Source organism: Dermacentor albipictus, chromosome 1 (assembly GCF_038994185.2).
Source record: "Dermacentor albipictus isolate Rhodes 1998 colony chromosome 1, USDA_Dalb.pri_finalv2, whole genome shotgun sequence".
Classification (NCBI taxonomy): Eukaryota; Metazoa; Arthropoda; class Arachnida; order Ixodida; family Ixodidae; genus Dermacentor; species Dermacentor albipictus.
The window spans coordinates 507,759,853-507,778,276 of NC_091821.1; the positions used below are offsets into that span (position 1 = coordinate 507,759,853).

General features: G+C 44.5%; 1 protein-coding gene across 1 annotated transcript in view; it reads left to right on the forward strand.

The window, feature by feature from the left end:
- Vps50 (vacuolar protein sorting 50) overlaps positions 1-12,077 on the forward strand; it is a 199,116-nt gene extending 187,039 nt beyond the window's left edge. Inside the window, exon 26 of the mRNA XM_065439255.1 lies at positions 11,867-12,077. Coding sequence (XP_065295327.1) covers positions 11,867-11,986 — 120 coding nt within the window. The 3' untranslated portion in view covers positions 11,987-12,077. The remainder of the gene's footprint in view (positions 1-11,866) is intronic.
- The last annotated feature ends 6,347 nt before the right edge of the window (positions 12,078-18,424 follow it).

An 18,424-nucleotide genomic window follows, 5' to 3' on the forward strand; every position in this document is an offset into this window, starting at 1 on the left:
CCCATCACCTCTTTTAGTCTGCTAGCCGGAGAACTTCCAGAGAGCAGCCAGACCAAAAATCCTTCTGGCTAGTTCTGGCAGCCCACGGGTAGCCACAACCGTCCAGTCCAAGTAAAACGAACTCCCGGCAAAATTGCGTGGCGCTGTGAGCGGAGCAACACGAGAAAAACGAAGGCGCTCTAGATGGCTCTGGCAGTCCACGGGTAGCCAGAATTGGAAAATCGAAGAGGCCCAGTGGTTGGAGCCAACATTTCAGCCTGGGCGTTATGTTCCTGGTGAAGGCAAATCCTCTTGTCAAAACATTATTATGACCAGCTAAGACGTGAACCAAAGGGAAGGAAGTCCTTCCTGTCTTTGTTATTTCGCTTTGGTTCGCACCTTAACACATCCTAATAAGTATGAAACTAGCCCAGCAACAAGTAGTGATATGCCAATACATTGGCTCTAGCCATTGTACTGACATATCAGTTGTTAACCACTGTCAGTTGTTGTTCAACCACTGTTGATCCCTTCGTCTCCATCTTCAGGCTGCCAGTTGTCAGGTGGTCACAAAGGAAGTTAGCTGAGCTTGTTGGTGTTCTTTAGTTAGCTTTATCCAAGTTGAAACACGCATCAACATAGAGGCAGTGTGCAGGATGTTTCAATTAGGTAGAACGCTTTGAGAGTAACTTCTTTTTGCTAAATGCGACCCCTCAGAGTAGATTTTTTTATTGCAGATTTAAATACTTCAGGGTAACCTATTTGAAAAAAAATTTACCGAAATTTTTTTAAGTGACAATAAAGTGACAAGAATATTTTGCATAGGTAAATGTGCATTGTTTATTCATTAATACAGATGGGCTTCCATAAATACTTATGATAAGAATAAAAAAGTAGATACACTAGAATAGGTGTACAGTTAAACCTCAATATAACAAACTTCCTTATTACAAAATTCTCGATATAACGAAGTATTTAACTTTTCATAACCTCTTGTCCATAGAACACCTTGTATTTAGAACCTCAGTATAACGAAGTGTGTCTTTATACAATTTCCATGCGACGAAATTTCACTGCCGCTGCGAAGGAATGCCGAGACAATAAATGGAAGCTTCCGCGGACGCAGATGGTCAAATGATTGAATTGCAAGCAGCTGCTTGCAAACGCACCTCTCAAATGGGGCCGCGGAAGTGGAGCCGCATCATGTTCCATATAAAGTCCAAATGCGATAAGATCCTATCGCGCACTGTGTGCTTTAGGTGCTAGTGAAAGTGTGCGAGAGTAAGACAAGAAAGCTGATGGCTTCACCAGTGATGCGTCAACACAATCAAGAGTGCACGAGGGGTCAGGGGCAAGCTGGTGCGCGTCTCGGCTGTGGCTGCGCATGGCTGTAAGCGCAGCTGAACGCATACGCACCCACGTACCCTCCTTTAGAGGTAATCTGCCGCGTGTGCAAAGAGTGGGCATGCCGAGACGATGTAGCACCAAGTTAGCTGACTTCTCGCGCGTTTAGTATTGGAGTTTGCGTAATTGCGAGTTTCGGTGATCCATTTGAGCGAGATGCACACAAAGCAGTCCTTCCCCGCTGCCGGCGCTTTTCCTGATAGTGTCGTCCCTGTGCAGGCGACGCTATCAGTTTCGGGGGCGGAGTGCACATGAAAACGTGGCTGGCTTCGCTTAATGTGTACCGTCGATGTGAAGATATTGTCGACCTACTATCAGCGTCAAACGAAACGTGAACAGTGGAGTGCGTGGCCCAAGCATAAGTGGAAGGTATAGTTTGCGCCATCCAGTCATCACGATCAACAAGTGCGCACATCTGGTTTGGCCGCACTGTGGGATCCCCCTATGTGAGGTATTTTCACTTCTGTTTTCATTCTGACATTGGAAAGGGAGAAAAAATAAAAGAGAACAGAAGCTCAAATTTGCAGTTTACAGTGTGTATTGTTGCATAGTTCGCTGAAACCATACGTGCTATCGGTGTCAAATGAAACGCAAACAGTGGTGCGCATGGTGCAGTTTGTGCCGTCATCATTGGAGATGTTAGAGATAGATTTGCTCATGCAGTTTGCCGCTTGTGGGCTACATCCATTCTTTCAACTGGAAAACTTGCACAGTACGTTATTGCTTGCAGCTGAGACAGTGGCCAGTGTGGACGTGCCGAGTGTGTTTGGCCGTTTGACAGAACGGAAGTGGAAATATCTCGCTACAGGGGGATCATCACGCAGTGTGGCCACACTGGATGTGTGCGCCTGTACTTATGCTTGGGCCACACGCTCCACTGTTCACATCTTATTTGACACTGATAGTATGTGGCATGAAACTGTATCATTCGTCGCCAACTCCCAAATTTATAAAAATGAATTCTTTTCTCATTCAATTTTGCTTTTTTCGATTCCCTGATAATTCGGAAAATTCTGCGACCTCTTTTCATGTAAGCAAAATCGATTGATGACTGTACTTATTTGCATAAAAGCTCAAATTCCAATACATTTTGATATACGTAACGAAGCAAATTGCTAATTTTACCGACTTTGTTACATCAAGGTGTAACTGTACATTATTGCAAGCCAGTACTTGGGCAGTGTTCCGCATCGAAGGAGTCGCCATGCGACTCACTTGCAGAAGAGCAATGAGCATACATGTCCATAGTGTAATCGAACCGTTTATGTGAGCACACTCGATGGTTGTGTGCCCATCACAAAAGCCAAATGAGTCAGAAACTTGCAGTTATTCTTCCTATCACCAACGAGGGGCAGTCAGTTTTTGCGACTCTCAAGAAAATAAGTGCAGGCATGGCAGCACCAGCGCCCGCCTGTGAACAGATGTAATCAATCACACTTCTGTGAGCAATAAATGAGCAAGCATCTAGCAGTAACCCTTTGAGAGATTAGAAGCCAGATAGACATCAATTTTTGCCAGTGCAACAAATGAAAACAGCCCACGAGACGAAACCAAAACTAACTGCCACGCACACGCAGGTGCGCCGGCAGTTGGCGATCTGCTGCCATAAATAAACTGTAGAATAAAACCAAGAGACTCCGGAACAAAAAAAAAAGAAAATCCTTGCTTCCACACAGAGAATTTAAAAATTGGCATGTTTTGAAGCATACAGACAGCATTGTAAACATGGGGCATCGATTATTAGGGGCTTGTTCGCGGCGCCATATATTTACGTCTGACCCTCAAGGGGTTAAAGAAAAGTGTTTTGTCTTAGGTGATTGAAATGAACAGCATATTGCATACCACCAAATTGACTCACTGTTTTTGGATTACATCTACTATTAGTTGGCCTATTTATTTATTTATTTATTTATTTATTTATTTATTTATTTATTGTACCTTCAAGGCCAAAAGGCATTACAAAAGGGAGCGGAACAAAATACAGAGCATGTGCAGATGACAGATCATAATAATAAAGAACATAAAAAAATGCAAATTAACAAAAGTATTTTTCAATAGTACCGTATTTACTTGCATAATGATCGCACTTCTTTGTCAAAAAAAATTGCCGCAAATTCAGGGATGCGATCATTATGTGAGTTAAATTCCCTGAAAAAAACATTTCATCCCACATTTGCTGCGGGATGACAACAGGTCAACAAATAGGCAGCTGCCACTGTATGTAGTGCCTGACACCAAAACAAAAATGGCGGCCGGCGGAGTAAGCTGAATGCACCGAACACTATTTTTTTTTCTTCTCGTGAGTACACTACATGCATTAAAACAGTTTTTTTGTATCAGTAATGAATACTATCGGTAATATCGGCAAGCTTGCGGCAATAACGTAGCCATGTCCACTTGAGGGGACAGAAACAAATGGAAGCGCTTAGCTGCCAGTGACATAGGAACACATAGCGGGCATGCTGCGGAAACTGCAGCATTTGTCTTCACTGCTATCCTAATATGGCACGTTTCCGCTAAGGTTCTTATTAAACTTTTGCGCGCACAAAAACAGGACGTCGAATGAAGAAGGGACACACAACATGCGCAATCCGTGAAGGGTGGGCGACTATCTTAGCTGTTTCCAAGCGACGGCGTATTGTCACGTGGTAGTGACGGTGAAGAAAGAAGCAATAACACAGTAGCAATACTGTGAACGAGAAAACTAACTTTTATTGGGCGAACCTGTGCCCACAAAAACAGGCTACACTTATAGCACAACGATAGCGGCGAACACGGTCGGCGATCGTCGGAAAAAACTGATCAGCGGGTCAAGCGCGTCGGCTTTTATAGAGCAGTCGTCGAATGTTCCAGACTAATCGTTCGGACCCGCGTGCCTTCCACAAAGTTCTACACCATTCGCGTCAGGCGATTAAATCAGATAACATAACGTTCGGCGACAACAGCCAGCGGATAGAAGCATCGATACCTTTCCAGAAACTTCGGATACATGCAAGCGCGTCCCGCGCTGTGCGATAAGATTTGTTAGGCGGCGAAACCTGGTCGCCCGATAAATATAAATACACGTGTCAATATGAATAGGGTACACTTCTAACGTATAAGAGTAAACGTGGCTGCTATCATTGCCGCTCGTTATTTTTTGCGTGCCCACGAGTGCAGACGAGAAGAATCGAAAGGCACCTTTTTTGCTGTTGTTGTTGTTGACCACAACCATTATAAAGCCTACACATAATAAAGACAAGTTTGGTTGTAGCTTTTTTTTAGTCATGGAAGTGCGAAAAGTGATGAAAGGAATGAAATGGGGCATCTGCTTAAGAATGTTTGATGTGTGCAGACCGCTTGGTTTGTCTTGAAGAGTCATTCACGTAGCATTTGAAAGGTAGTGAGCGCGATCATTATTGGCTAGACTTGGCACACGACATATCGCTGTGGCAAGTTCGGGGTGCGATCATTACACGGGAAATTTAAAAAAGCGAATTTTGACGACAAAATTTAGGGGTGCGATCATTATGCGAGTAAATATAGTAGTTCTAAAAGCAGATGTATCGGTTATGTTAACAATTGAGGCTGGCAGATTATTCCATTCATTGGAACTTTTAGGAATAAATGAATAAAAAGAATAGGTTCGTACGACAATGTGGAATGCTCAATTTATGATGATGGTCAGTACGAGATATACGTGCAGCATCGTAGAAAATTCCACTTTTTAATTTCAAATTGCAGTAATAGATTTTGTGCAGCAGTGATAAGCATGCTAACTTCCTATGGGATGAGAGGAGAGGGAGTTTTAAAGTAGCCTTCATAGATGTTACACTTGGTGTCCGAGAATAGTTAGTAAGAGTGAAACGTGCGCTACGATTTTGTATAGATTATATTGCATTTGTTAAGTAATCTAAGCCAGGGTCCCAGACAGAAGAAGCATATTCAGGCTTGGGACGTATTAGTGTTTTGTACGGAAGTAGCTTTAAATTAGCGGGGGCCATTGAGAAATTGCAGCGGAGGTAACCAAGTGTGCAGTTAGCATTGTTAGTGACGTGGTTTATGTGTGTTTGCCAGGAAAAATTAGATGTTATGAGGATGCCTAAGCATTTATAGGAAGTGACTTCTTCGAGTACAGAGTTCATCAGGTGATAATTGGATAGATTAGACGAAGCAGTATTGCGAGAAATCCTCATTAGTTTGCACTTTTGGCTGTTAAGTCGCATTTTCCAAGTGTCGCACCTGTTAGATGGCTTGTCTAGATCAGATTGTAATTTTGGAGTGTCAGAATATGACAATATTACTCTGTAAATGACACAATCATCTGGAAATTACCTTATGGAGGACGCTACGCAGTTAAGCAAATCATTAATATAAATGAGAAAAACCAAGGGTCCGAGAACAGAACCTTGTGGAATCCCTGAACTGACAGGACAAAGTGAAGAGTCAAAATAGTTAGCAGAAACAAATTGTGTTGTATTGGATAAGAAGTTTTCAATCCATGAGATAATATTACGGTCAATGTTGAGTGTATTTAATTTTAGACAAAGTAATTGGTGAGAGACGAGATCAAATGCTTTCGAAAAGTCTAAGAAGATGGTGTCAACGTGAAATCCATTATCCAATGCGGCACAGATGTCATGTGTAAGTTGAGTATCCCAGGAAAACGATTTACAGAACCCATGCTGACAAGATGAAAAGAATGAATTTGTTTCTAGGAAGTTGATGAGATTAGAGTATAATATATGCTCTAGAATTTTGCGTGGCACACTTGTTAAAAAATTGGCCTGTAATTTAATCGTGAATGCACGTTGCCAGGCTCAAATAATAAAACCACCTTGCCAACTTTAAAATTATTTGGTAATGAACACAACAGAATAGACTGCGAAAAGATGTTGCATAAGATTATGGAGTAGTACACTTAGGTATTTTACAAAAATTTGGAAATAACGTTATCTATTCCTGACAATGGCGAAATTTTTAATTGACGAATCAAGTTCATGACACCATTGTAATCAATTAACAAGGGCTCTATCTGAGGAACATTCATCTTAACAAATGCAGGTAGAGAAGTACAAGGCAAAACATTATTCAAAAATTATTTAGAAAACACTTCATTGAGTGCAAAACAACATTCTTCTTGTGGAACAACAGCACCATCTACAACAGTTAACAATATTGTGTTACGTTCGGAACCCTTGTCAATTTTCCAAAATTATTTAGTATTATCATTCAGTAGAGATGGAAGTGTATTGTAAAAGAAAATGTGTTTAGCTTCTTTGACGGCATTTTTAAACAGTGAAGCAACCTGCTGATATGCACGCCAGCTATCAGCTGTGTTCTGTTTTAGAGCTTGGTGAAATAGCCGCTTTTTCCTGTTGAAGATAATTTTTAGAGATGCATTAAACCACGATGATCGAGGGTTACGCCGAACAACTCGAAGGGGTATGTATTGTTGTACTAATTCGTTAACCTTATTTTTAAAAAGCAACCAATTCTCTTCAATGCTCCGAGTGCAAAAGTCCAGCATGTATTCTTCTACAAAAGCTTCAGGTTGTGTGTTCATTGGTGCATAGTCCGCTTTACTGTAGTCTCGAATGTATTTTTGTTTGCTATTGGGACGGTTGACGTTTTCTTTATTAAGCTGGAAATGAATGAAACAAAAACTAAATAAATAAATGGAAATAAATAAATGACCGCTAAGCCCTGGCAAAATACTTAAAGGATTAACAAGATCGGGAGCGGTAGTCAAAACTAAGTCGAGGATGTTAGCACTGGTTGCTGTAGTTCAAGTTGGTTGAGTAATCAGCTGAGTAAGATGGAAATCAAAACACAAATCGAGAAATGCCTTGCTATCACTGGATGAGTCGGGTACAGTTGGCACAGGAGAGGACCAGATTATGTTGGGGTAATTGAAATCCCCCATTAGGAAAATGTGTGTGTGGAAACCTTGTTACGATGGTATTAAGCAGGTCATGAAGTTCAGCGCAAAACATAGAGGAAGCGCTCGGTGGCCTGCAAAAAATAACATCACAATGGTTTATTCTAATGCCAGCGCAGACTGCTTCTAAACCGGAAGAAAGAGGAATGTGAAACGAATTGAGCCTCTCAACCACTGCAATAAACACGCCACCACCTAACCTAGTACTACGCTCACACCGATAGATACAATTATGTTGTTGGCATTCTAATACTTCTTTGTTGGATATTTTTGACGATAGCCAGGTCTCTGTCAAAGTGACAATGTCGGTAGTGTATGCATCGATTAGGGAGGATATGTCATCACGTTCATTTACAACACTGCGAATGTTAGAAAAGAGCAGAATAATATCAGGTGCAAGGCGGTGTGTGTCGAGTTTAGCTATGCGGGAGGAATTTCATGCGCAGAAGATCGAACGGTGGCTTGGGAAGGATGCAAGGATGGTTCATCAGCTTCCATTCCGGACTCAATCTCACAATTAGTTCAATAATGCAACATATTAAGTACTAATTTTATTAGGGCCTACTTGTGATTGTAGAAGTTGCACAGCATGTTGAGAAACGCCTACTAATGTTGTTTTCATCATGTTACCTTTAAGGGAAGATGCTACTTGAAAAATATATATATGTATATTACTTGTACTAGAGGTTTGAAAATTCAGCCAGTTCCAGAGTTCTTCAAGCAAATTTCGAGTATGTCATTATTTTTAGTGTAGCTGTAACATTTTTGTCCGTTATGACCTACAGAACGGCAAAATATTGTCATCTTTGCGGTCACTTTCTTGTGTATATAATTTTCACGAAATACATTGTGCTGTAGCTTATTTAGTTTGTTGTAGACCGCAAAGTGCCAATATCTATCCAAACAGCATATACAATTACTGGAACTGTGAAAAAAACCGGACATTATGAGTAACTTTTTTCACAGTCCCATGAAGTATAACCTTGTACTTTCGCAACTACTCCTGAGAGGCATTGCAATTTCAAGTAGATATCAGCGTTCTACATATCTTGAAAAGTAACTATGCCAAACTTCGTTTGTATAACACAATTATAAGTGCACAAGGTTATTCTCATGGGATGATTGTGAAAAGAATTAGTTGAAGTACACTAAACTTCTTTTGCATATTTCCTCTAATTATGCATGCTGTTTGGATAGATATCTGCACTTTGCAGTTTGTAAAGAACTCAATAAGCTACAGCACAATGCTTTTTGTGAAAATTTATTATACAAGAAAGTGTCTGCAAAAAAAATCACTTTCTTTTGCCATTGTGCAGGACATAACTGAAGAATTGTAGCAGCTACACAAAACCTAATGACATATTCAAAATCTGCTTAAAGAACTCTCTAGTTGACTCAGTTTTCACACCTCTAGTACAAATAATATTTCTTTTTTCTTTTCGAGTCACATGTTTTTTTGTAGGCGCTGAAGAAAGCCATTGAAATATTAGAAAATTGACATCACTGTCTGCTTGTGCACCTGATTTGCAGCTCTCCCAGTCATGCTTTCAGAGAACAAAAAAGATGGGATGTTCTTTTGTAGAAAGAACCGATAGGCCTTGATGGTCAGCCATGTCAGCATAGTCTAAAACGATGAGCAAGGCCAAGACTGAAAGTGGATCAAAGCATGCTTGTCAACTCCCTTTGCAAGAGGCATGTGGGCCTTTGTAAACACATTTGTAAATGCTGCACACCCAATGCATAAGCATGCAGTGACCTTGCTTTTATTGTTTTTTGCTCATATTTTGGGGGGTTGGTTCAGAGCCCTTCAGCTAAACTAACACATTTTAAGGTGCCGATGCTGCTACCGCTCACATTCAGGTCTTCCAATATGGCCCTATGCTAGTATGTCTCCAATATGCCAAAATTATTCATTGATAGTTCTTGCTATCCTTGAAAAGGAAAGGGTGCAATCGTTGCATTCTACCAGTGCAGTACTACCACATGGGGCAGAAACTTAGAGGTTAACAAACGAACTTGAGAAGGCATTAAGGATCACCTTGCAGTGGGTGATTGCGTGAAAAGTGTAAGGCATAACTTTAGGAGACAGGAAGATAGCAGTGTGGATCAGAAAGCAAAGGGGAGTAGCCATTACTATTCTAGTCGACATTAGGGGGAAGAATGAAGCTGGTCAGGCCATGTAGTGTGTAGAGTAGATAACCAGGGGACTATTAGAGTTACAGAATGGGTGCCAAGGCAAGGGAAGCACAGTAGAGGACGCCAGAAAATTAGGTGGTGTGATGAAATTAGATAAATTTGCAAGCATAACTTGGAATTAGCTAGCGCAAGGTAGGGGTAACGGAGATTGCTGGAAGAGGCCTTCCTGCTGTAGTGGATATAAGAATACGCTGATGATAATGATTATGAATTTTTCATAAATGTGAGTAGGTTGTAAAGCTCAAAATAAATTCAAATGAATTACTGTAATGTCGAATGTGTGGTGATTTCTGAGTATTGAATTTCTGCTGATGGTGCATCAAGGATAGTGTGCAGGCAAATTTTTACCATTTGACATAGAACTTAATTTTCGACATTTGCGCTGGATTGTACTATTCGGGAAAGGTTTATGAGATGTCTAATTTTACTTGCAATAGCACGTTTCATTGTTTCATGAAGTCTTTTGTCTTAAAGGGACCCTAAAGCGAAACAATAAATCAGTTAAGACTAATGAAGCATTGTTTGAGGACCCTGCAGGCAGTCATTTCAAAAAATAGTTTGATTACCACAATACCCCCACAGCAACAAAGGCTATTGATTGAGCAAGAGCATGTACTGTCAGCATTACCATGCACATTCTATCCCTTCCTTATGCCCTGTTCATCATGCTGGGTTTTCTGCTGAAGAGACCTGAACTTGCTATTACAAGTCCTTTCAGTTGCAGGGTTATTGTGATAATTATTTAGCTTTTTTTTAAATTTGCCTTTGTTTTAAGTGCTGTTTTCTTATGTTTCTTTCCCAATATGGCACGTGCAATAATAAAGAATCCAAATACTAATTTGTAATATATTTTCATGCAATTTGGCATCCTACGAGTTCATTCTTACCACTTTTTCCAGTGTCATCGTAATATTTTATGTCCTCCTGAAACACAGACAGCTCTGAGACAGAATCACTTTTCAAGATGACCATCTGGTGTGTTACACACTTGAGAAAACCATTTTTGGGAAGTACCAAGGTTAGGTGCTAACATGAAACATCTATATCTTTGTGGACAAAGCAACTATGTCGTCATGTTTCCCACACCATAAAAAACTACCTTTATTTGCCCTAACATGAAAATGAAGCTGTAACAGTGTGTAATGGATTACAGTGTTGACTGATATTGCATTCTGGATTTTCATGATTTAACATTCGAAACTCACTTCGTGGTTGCCTTTTGTTGTCTCTGACAGCACAGCGATCTGGATGAAATTGTTGTCAATTTCTTGAATGTTTATAAGCAAACAACTTTCACACTGTTCCACATGCATTCTATTTGATATCCAGGAAGGTTGTTTGTGCTTTGGAAGTAATCTTGAAAAAGACAGAAGGCAGTGTGCAATATAAGGTACAAGGGGTGTGAAAAGAATATTCAAGTCTCAACTCTGGCTTTGTCTGATGGGGAAGGATATTAACATATGAACTTTTCAGTGGATCAAGGGAGACATTATCAGGACACACTTTCTAGCTGGCCAACTTCTTTGCCCTCGAAAGACCAGGTCACACATCCGTCACTGCCCCTGAAAACTCCGACAGCTGACAAGAGTTGAAGGGCCATGACACCAAAAAGTCTGAATATGCATGGCTAACTAGTATTCGTGTCCCGCTGCAAGCTTGGCAAATTTGAGCACATTCGGTGCATTATAAAATTTGTATAGTAATTTTTTATATTGCACTTTAGCCACACAGCAGTCTGGCAGCATTGGTGGGCGATGAAATAAAGGTCTGGTATTTATGCTGTGTTTATCATGCGAGTAAAATAGTTGCGGGCATATTGCAGTGGCAGCACCTTCATTGTGCTGTTGGGCACCAGAGTGTTCCAAGCTAGGAGAGTCTGGCAGAATGTGCTCATTGTTTGAGCATGTTGCATGGCAGACAGCACAGTGGTGACCCTACACTTTTTGACATTGCACAAACCATGTCAAGATGATAGTTGGTTTTGGTGTGAAGGAGTTAGAGGCAGCAATTTGAAACTAAAATCTTGGGTTAAAATGTGCATTGAAAGACCGAGTTTTTTTGTGTGGATAACTATAATGACCCTTCTATTCACAGTTACATTGATAAACTGAATATACTTAGATGACCAAGCCATGGCTCCATTAGTAATCTTCCCAGATTAAAGTGGGGCTTGCTTGTGCATCATGAGCAAAAGGTATCCTTTCCCAGATGGAGTTTGATGTCACTTTCTGGCAAAGATGTCATTTTCCACATGACACACCATTTAGAAAAGGGCAGGATAGCTACACCTACACATCTCATGTATAAGGTTCTAGAGGCCACATAGCTGTGCCCACTGAATGTCCTCACGGGGAAATTTCTCTGCAGGACTATTCGACCAAGCAGCTGATTGGCCTGGTGAACTGCATCAGCCATCTGAACAAGAAAGGGCGTCAGGGGCTACTCAATTTCATTGAGGAGATCGCCGCATCACCACCCCGAAAGTGACCATGGGTGTTCTCTGCCTCTCTTTGTTTGTACAGTTACTCTCAACAACTTTCACAATAAAATAAAAACGTGCAATTTTCTTTTATGGTCAGCTTTGGTTCTTTTGTGATCATGCAGAGAGAGAGAAATAACTTTATTTAGTGTCTAGCAGTTTACGGGCGCAAGCACTAACATAAACGGCGGCCAGTGGCCCTTGGGCCCTCGCGGCATCCTCAGCCAGCTGGACGGCCCAGAGTTGGTCATCCTGGGCTGACTAAGCAGCACGACCTCCCACTGCTCATCATTAATTATTATGTGGCCGTGTCGGATCACCTGAGGGCAAGCCCACAGAATGTGTGGCAGGTCTGCTCTTTCCTTAGATAATTAACATTTGTTGGAATACTGGCCTGTGTAGTAGTGGCTATAAGCCACCGGGTTTGGATACGTATTGGTTTACACGAGGCACCAAGCCACTGCTTGTTGCTTAGTAAATGTGGATGTGTGGGGAGATACCAGGCCATTCCCAATATATGAGTCGTGATCTCCCTGTAGTTATAACCATGCAGTCTGCTCTCTACCCTAGCGGGGGTGGCTGCCAAAGCTGCCGCGGCGACGGCAGCTTGTCACGTGAGAAGTGGCCTTTCTTATATAAAAGCCTATAGTCTTTCTTATATGAAAGGTCACAGTTTCGCTTGAAAGGTGCGGCATCGATTTGCGATAGCAAATTAATAGCTATACGAAGTAAGAATAGTAGCTTTAGTGGTCGTATAAACTTGTAAACATTTGCTTGCTAACTAAACTAACAAGCATTGTGTCGCCCAGGCAAACAAGAATGCATCGCACTTGATGACTATCGACACTCGCTGTCAAGATGCTGGCATGAGGAAGTGCAGCAGCAGCAATGAGTGAAGTGACCTTCGTGCTGTCTGTCGCTGCAATGCAAACTGAGCGGTGAGAACGCAGCACACACAAAGCTACTGAGCTGTCGGTGCACCTATACTCTGCCCTCAAGCCTTTCGAAATATTGACACGTGTACTTGTTTATCTTTATTGGGCGACCATGTTTCACCGCCTAACAAATGTTATCGAACAGCACAGGACGCGCCTGCATGTATCGGAAGTTTCTGGAAGGCTATCGATGATTCCATCTGCTGTCTGTCACGGAACCTTGTGTGATCTGATTGCATGTGTGCGCAACGCGAATAGTGTAGAACTTTGTGGAAGACACACGAGTCCCAGCGACTACTCTGGAACATTCAACGACTGTATAAAAGCTGACGTGCTTGACCCGCTGATCAGATTTTCGACTATCGCCGAGTGTGTTTGCCGCTATCGTTCTTTGAGTGTAGCCTGCTTTTGAGGGCACAAGCTCACCCAATGAAACGCAAGTTTCGTTAATCACAGTTTTGCTGCCTTCTTCACCGTCACTACTACGTGACATCTGGTGGAGGTGCCTCACGTTTGTGTATCGGACTCCCCTGACAAGCCGTGATCCAATCCCAGACCGCAAACACAACACCAACATCGTCCCGGAACATCGAGCAAGCCACCGGCTACAGTACTTGCCCCCGGAACACAGACTTCCACCAGAGATGACCAAGAAGATCGTGGCCAAGACAGCGGCAATGGCAGCCGCAGTGTCCCCAATAGTTCTGCAGCAGCCCAGGGAGCCACCAATGTTCCGCGGTTCCACATTCGAGGACCTGGAAAGCTGGCTGGGGACGTATGAGAGGGTCACTATGTTTAACAGCTAGAACAGCGACGACAAGCTGCGACATGTCTATTTGGCGTTGGAAGACGGAGCCAGGATGTGGTTCGAGAATCGAGAAGCCACCATAACGATGTGGGACCTGTTCCGAAGCGGCTTCCTGCAAACACTCACAAGCATCATGTGTAAAGAGCACACCCAAGCACTACTAGAAACCCGAGTAAAACTCCCCAATGAGACCATAACGATTTTCACGGAGGAGATGGCCCGTCTTTCCTGGCATGCTGATCCGGAAATGTTGGAGAAGAAAAAAGTCCACATCCTGATGCGAGGCGTCAAGCAAGAACTCTTCGCCGGACTGATTCACAACCCACCCAGGACCATAGCTGAGTTTTCTACAGAGGCATCGACAATCGAGAAAACTCTGGAAATGCGCACTCCGTATGACTGACAAGTGCTCCTGCCACAGTGCGCCATCCAGGGACTAGGTTCCAACGACCTTCAAGAGACCATCAGGGGCATTGTGCGTGAAGAACTGTGCAAGGTCTTGCCTCCGTCGCAGCCTCAAGTGGCCTCGATTGCCGATATTGTGAAAGAAGAGCTTCAGCGATTGCTTGGAGTTCCTGAGGTGCAACCACAATTACGGCAGCCCCAGCCGGAAGCGATGACCTACACCGCCATCGCACGCCGTAAAGGTCCTCCTTCCGCGACCGCGCCAGGGCCCTGTAATGCCACAATTCCGTCACTCACCGCCAGCACCCCCAACCGTCGCCCAGCACAACTATGCGAGGAAGATGGACATTTGGCAAGTCCCCGACCACCGCCCGCTCTGCTATCACTGCGGCGAAGCCGGCCATGTGTACCGCCGATGCCCATACCGCGACTTGGGACTGAGAGGGTTCGCCGTCAATGTGCCGCGTCCACATCTTGGGGAGCACCCGCATAGATGGATGGAAACAACTTTATTTTGAATCCGACAAATTTGACGACCCGGGCTCAGGTCTTCCATGAGGGGACTTCGAGGCCTTGCCTCGTCGCCGCCTCTCGGGCTTGCTGGACAGCCCACTCTTGTGTCTTGAGGTTGGAGCTGCGCAGAGCGGCGGCCCACTTCGACGCAAGAGCCTCTGGAGCTACTGCCTTGTAGCTGATGTAACACGACACTCCCACAACATGTGTGACAGCGTCACTCTAGTTTCCTGACATAATTTGCAAAGAGCAGTCGGGTATTGCGTGGGGAAAATGTGCTGCAGTTGCACCGGACTGGGGAATGTTTGTGTTTGCAATTGTCGCCAGATGTCGCATGTTGCCTCGGCTCCTGCATTTTTCCTTTTTGTGCCTACCCAATCGCTTCAAGAGCCTGATTTCCTGCCTGGACCTATGTGAGTGTTATCGGCACTTCTTGACAGTTCCTTTAGCAACTCCGACGTCCCTTACGCGAGCCGCAGCCCTTTTTAGGGCTCTCGGCTGACCGTCTCGCTGTTGGGCCTAGCTCCGCCTAGCATGGGCGCAGGAACGGAGCGCGGTGGCGCGCGCACTTGGTGCGAGATTCACGATAACCTCTCGAAACAGCGTCAGCATCCTTCGCCACCAGCATACCCCGCAGTGGCTCATAGGACTCAATCAAGAGCAGAACCGAAGCCCCCCGCCGCTGCCGCGCAGCGATTATAAAATCATCCTAAGAGTTCGTGGGGGCCTCAACTGCGCTGGAATCCATGCATGCATCCTCAGACAAGTCATCCTCAAGGCTGCGGGGCTCCCCATCACCGACCGCACCAGTTCTGACCAAATTCGTGTCAACACCATCAACAATACCGTTCTAATCGGCACGCCAGACATGGGACGTGCAGATCTCTACCACAACATCCAGAGTCTGCAATTCAATGGTAACCCTTACGAAGTCGCCACCCATGTGGCCGATCCCATCGATACCTGCAGAGGATGCATTCACTTGCCCCCAGATTACTCAGAAGATGACATCGCCTCAACCCTCCGTAGATGCAACCCAACATTGATTATTGGGGGTGCACGACGCCTGGGCAATACTGAAACCATCATGGTCATATTCCAAGGCAAAATCATCCCTTTCTACGTCAACTACGATGGCTGTTCACTTCGATGCCGCCCCTTCAGGCAGAAGGTAGAAGCCTGCACCTGATGCCGCGGGATTGGTCATCGCCAGGACGTCTGCACTAGTGCCACCGACACACTCTGCCCTAAGTGTGGAATGAAAGACGCACCCATGGACCATGAATGTGACCCGATATGGGTTGTGTGCAACGGCAACCATCAAACCGGCTCCTCACTGTGCAAACAAAGGTTCAGACCACGCCCTACACGTCCCAGGCATAAACAAGACACTGCACCCACCAACCGAACTCCCAGTCTCGACCGCACTCGTGACTCAAGCCGGCGAAGAAGTCGCAGCAAAAGCAAGGACCGCGGGCCTGGCTACGCAACCCAAGACGTCGCCTGGCCAGCTCTATCATCAAGCCCTACTCTCGCCAACTCCTCGCGCAACCCACCCCAGGTAAGCGGGGCTAAGGTAGCCTCTTCCAGCTGCTCCTCAAACCAGACTGCTAATAATGAATCCCTCCTTGAAGAAAATACAATTCTAAAAGCCGAAATTCGAAAACTTAAATTAGAACTCCAATCTCATCACCCCTCTACTTCAACCGCGGAAGCCCCTCTCTCTAACACGACCCTTTCGACTCATCATCCATCAGCCCTACCTGAAACCCCTTCACACCGCCCCATGGACACTAGCCCCTCCACTGAACGGGAACCGCTTCACCCTCCCCCCAGCGAACGTAAAACTCCGAGCACTCCGCGATCAGAGGGCACCCTGGACGAGACAATCTTAAATTATAACGACAGGCTAACCGCTTTGGAAACTAAATTCCATAATATACTCACTGCAATAGAAAAAATCAATACCGATTACACATCCAGGAATGAAAAGCTCGAGAAATTTATTGAGTTCGTACAAGCACACATCCAACAAACTACAAGTTGGATAGCTGGAGTCACCGCGAATCAACCTAACATAGCTGCACCTGCTCGATCCGCCTCCCCGCCAGCTCCGCTTAACAATGGCCAATAACCCGACCCGCTCCGAGTTTGAAGTGTGGCAGTGGAACTGTAGGGGGTTTCGAAAAAAGAAAGCACACCTCCAGCAGTTTCTAGCCTCCTCTTCTAATCTCCCAGCTGTCATTGCGCTTCAGGAAACTCGCGGACTAATCAGCTTTCCAGGTTATAATGTTTATCAGAACAATAAGGTCTCCCGGCCCGATACGGCAATTCTTATGCAAAAGCACCTCACTGCCAATCACTCCCAATTCGACAGCGTCGATATAGAGCACGATTTTCTAGAAATTATTCCTCGCAAAAATAATGCACCTGGCCTTTACATTCTCAATATCTATAGTCGTCCACAAGACAAACATCACCGCTTTGACTCCCTTTTCGCTCAAGCTATTGCCGCTGCCACCCACCACCCCCTCCTAATCCTTGGAGATTTCAACGCACCCAACCATTTGTGGGGTCACTCCGTTTCTACTCCTAAGGGCAGAGCCCTATGGATCCACATACAAGACCACAGACTCACATTACATAACGACATCGATGCACCAACCAGGCTAGGCAATAGCGTAGCTAAGGACACCTCCCCCGATCTTACGCTTACACACAGAAACCAACACGTCACATGGCACAACTCACAAGTTAACCTCGGTAGCAACCATTACATCATTACCATCACACTACAATTCAAACACAAACCCTTTGCACCCAAACGCCTTAGCCTTACCAATTGGGACAATTTTCGAGAGGCCCGCCAGATATCGGCTCCCACAAACATTCAAGACATTTCAGAATGGGTTCAGCAACTGCACTCAGACGCCGAGACGCACACTACCACTCTGCCCCCCGAAACCGCTCTCACTACGGTTGATTCCAAGCTTCTACACATGTGGGAAGCCAAAGAGTCTCTTCTTAAACGGTGGAAGAGGCAACGGTTCAACCGAAAATTAAGACTCCGAATTGCCAAATTAGACCTCCAGATCCAGGAGTACGCCACGCAAGTGGCCTGCCAGCAGTGGGGCCAGGTATGTGAAAGCATGCATGACATCCTCGATAACAAGCGCACATGGCAACTCTTGCGACACTTATTAGACCCTACCACATCGCGCACACACCACAACCATAGCATAAACAAACTGCTACATTCACACAAAAACAATCTCAACGGATTCTTCGACGACCTCCGCCATAAACATCTGCCTCCCGCTCAGAAGTATGACGTGCCAAAATATACTGGCGAACCCAACGAGCTACTTAGCGCCGCTATCACGGAAGCAGAAGTTCGCCATGCCCTCGCCACCCTGCGCACAATGTCAGCACCCGGCCCCGACCTTATTAACAACAAAATACTCCGCAATCTAGACGACAACTCTGTCACAGCCATCACGGCGTACTTCAATCACTGCTTCGACACAGGCACCCTCCCTAGTTCGTGGAAAGATGCCAGGGTAATTTTTATCCCAAAGCCAAACAAACCACTCAACATTTCTAATCTCAGGCCTATATCACTAACCTCTTCTCTAGGTAAAACACTCGAACACGTCATCCTCAACCGACTCAGTAAATACATGGAGGACAAGAATCTTTATCCATCAGAAATGGTAGGTTTTCGAAAATCTCTCTCATGCCAAGATATCATACTTCGAATGAAGCATGACATCATTACACCTAAT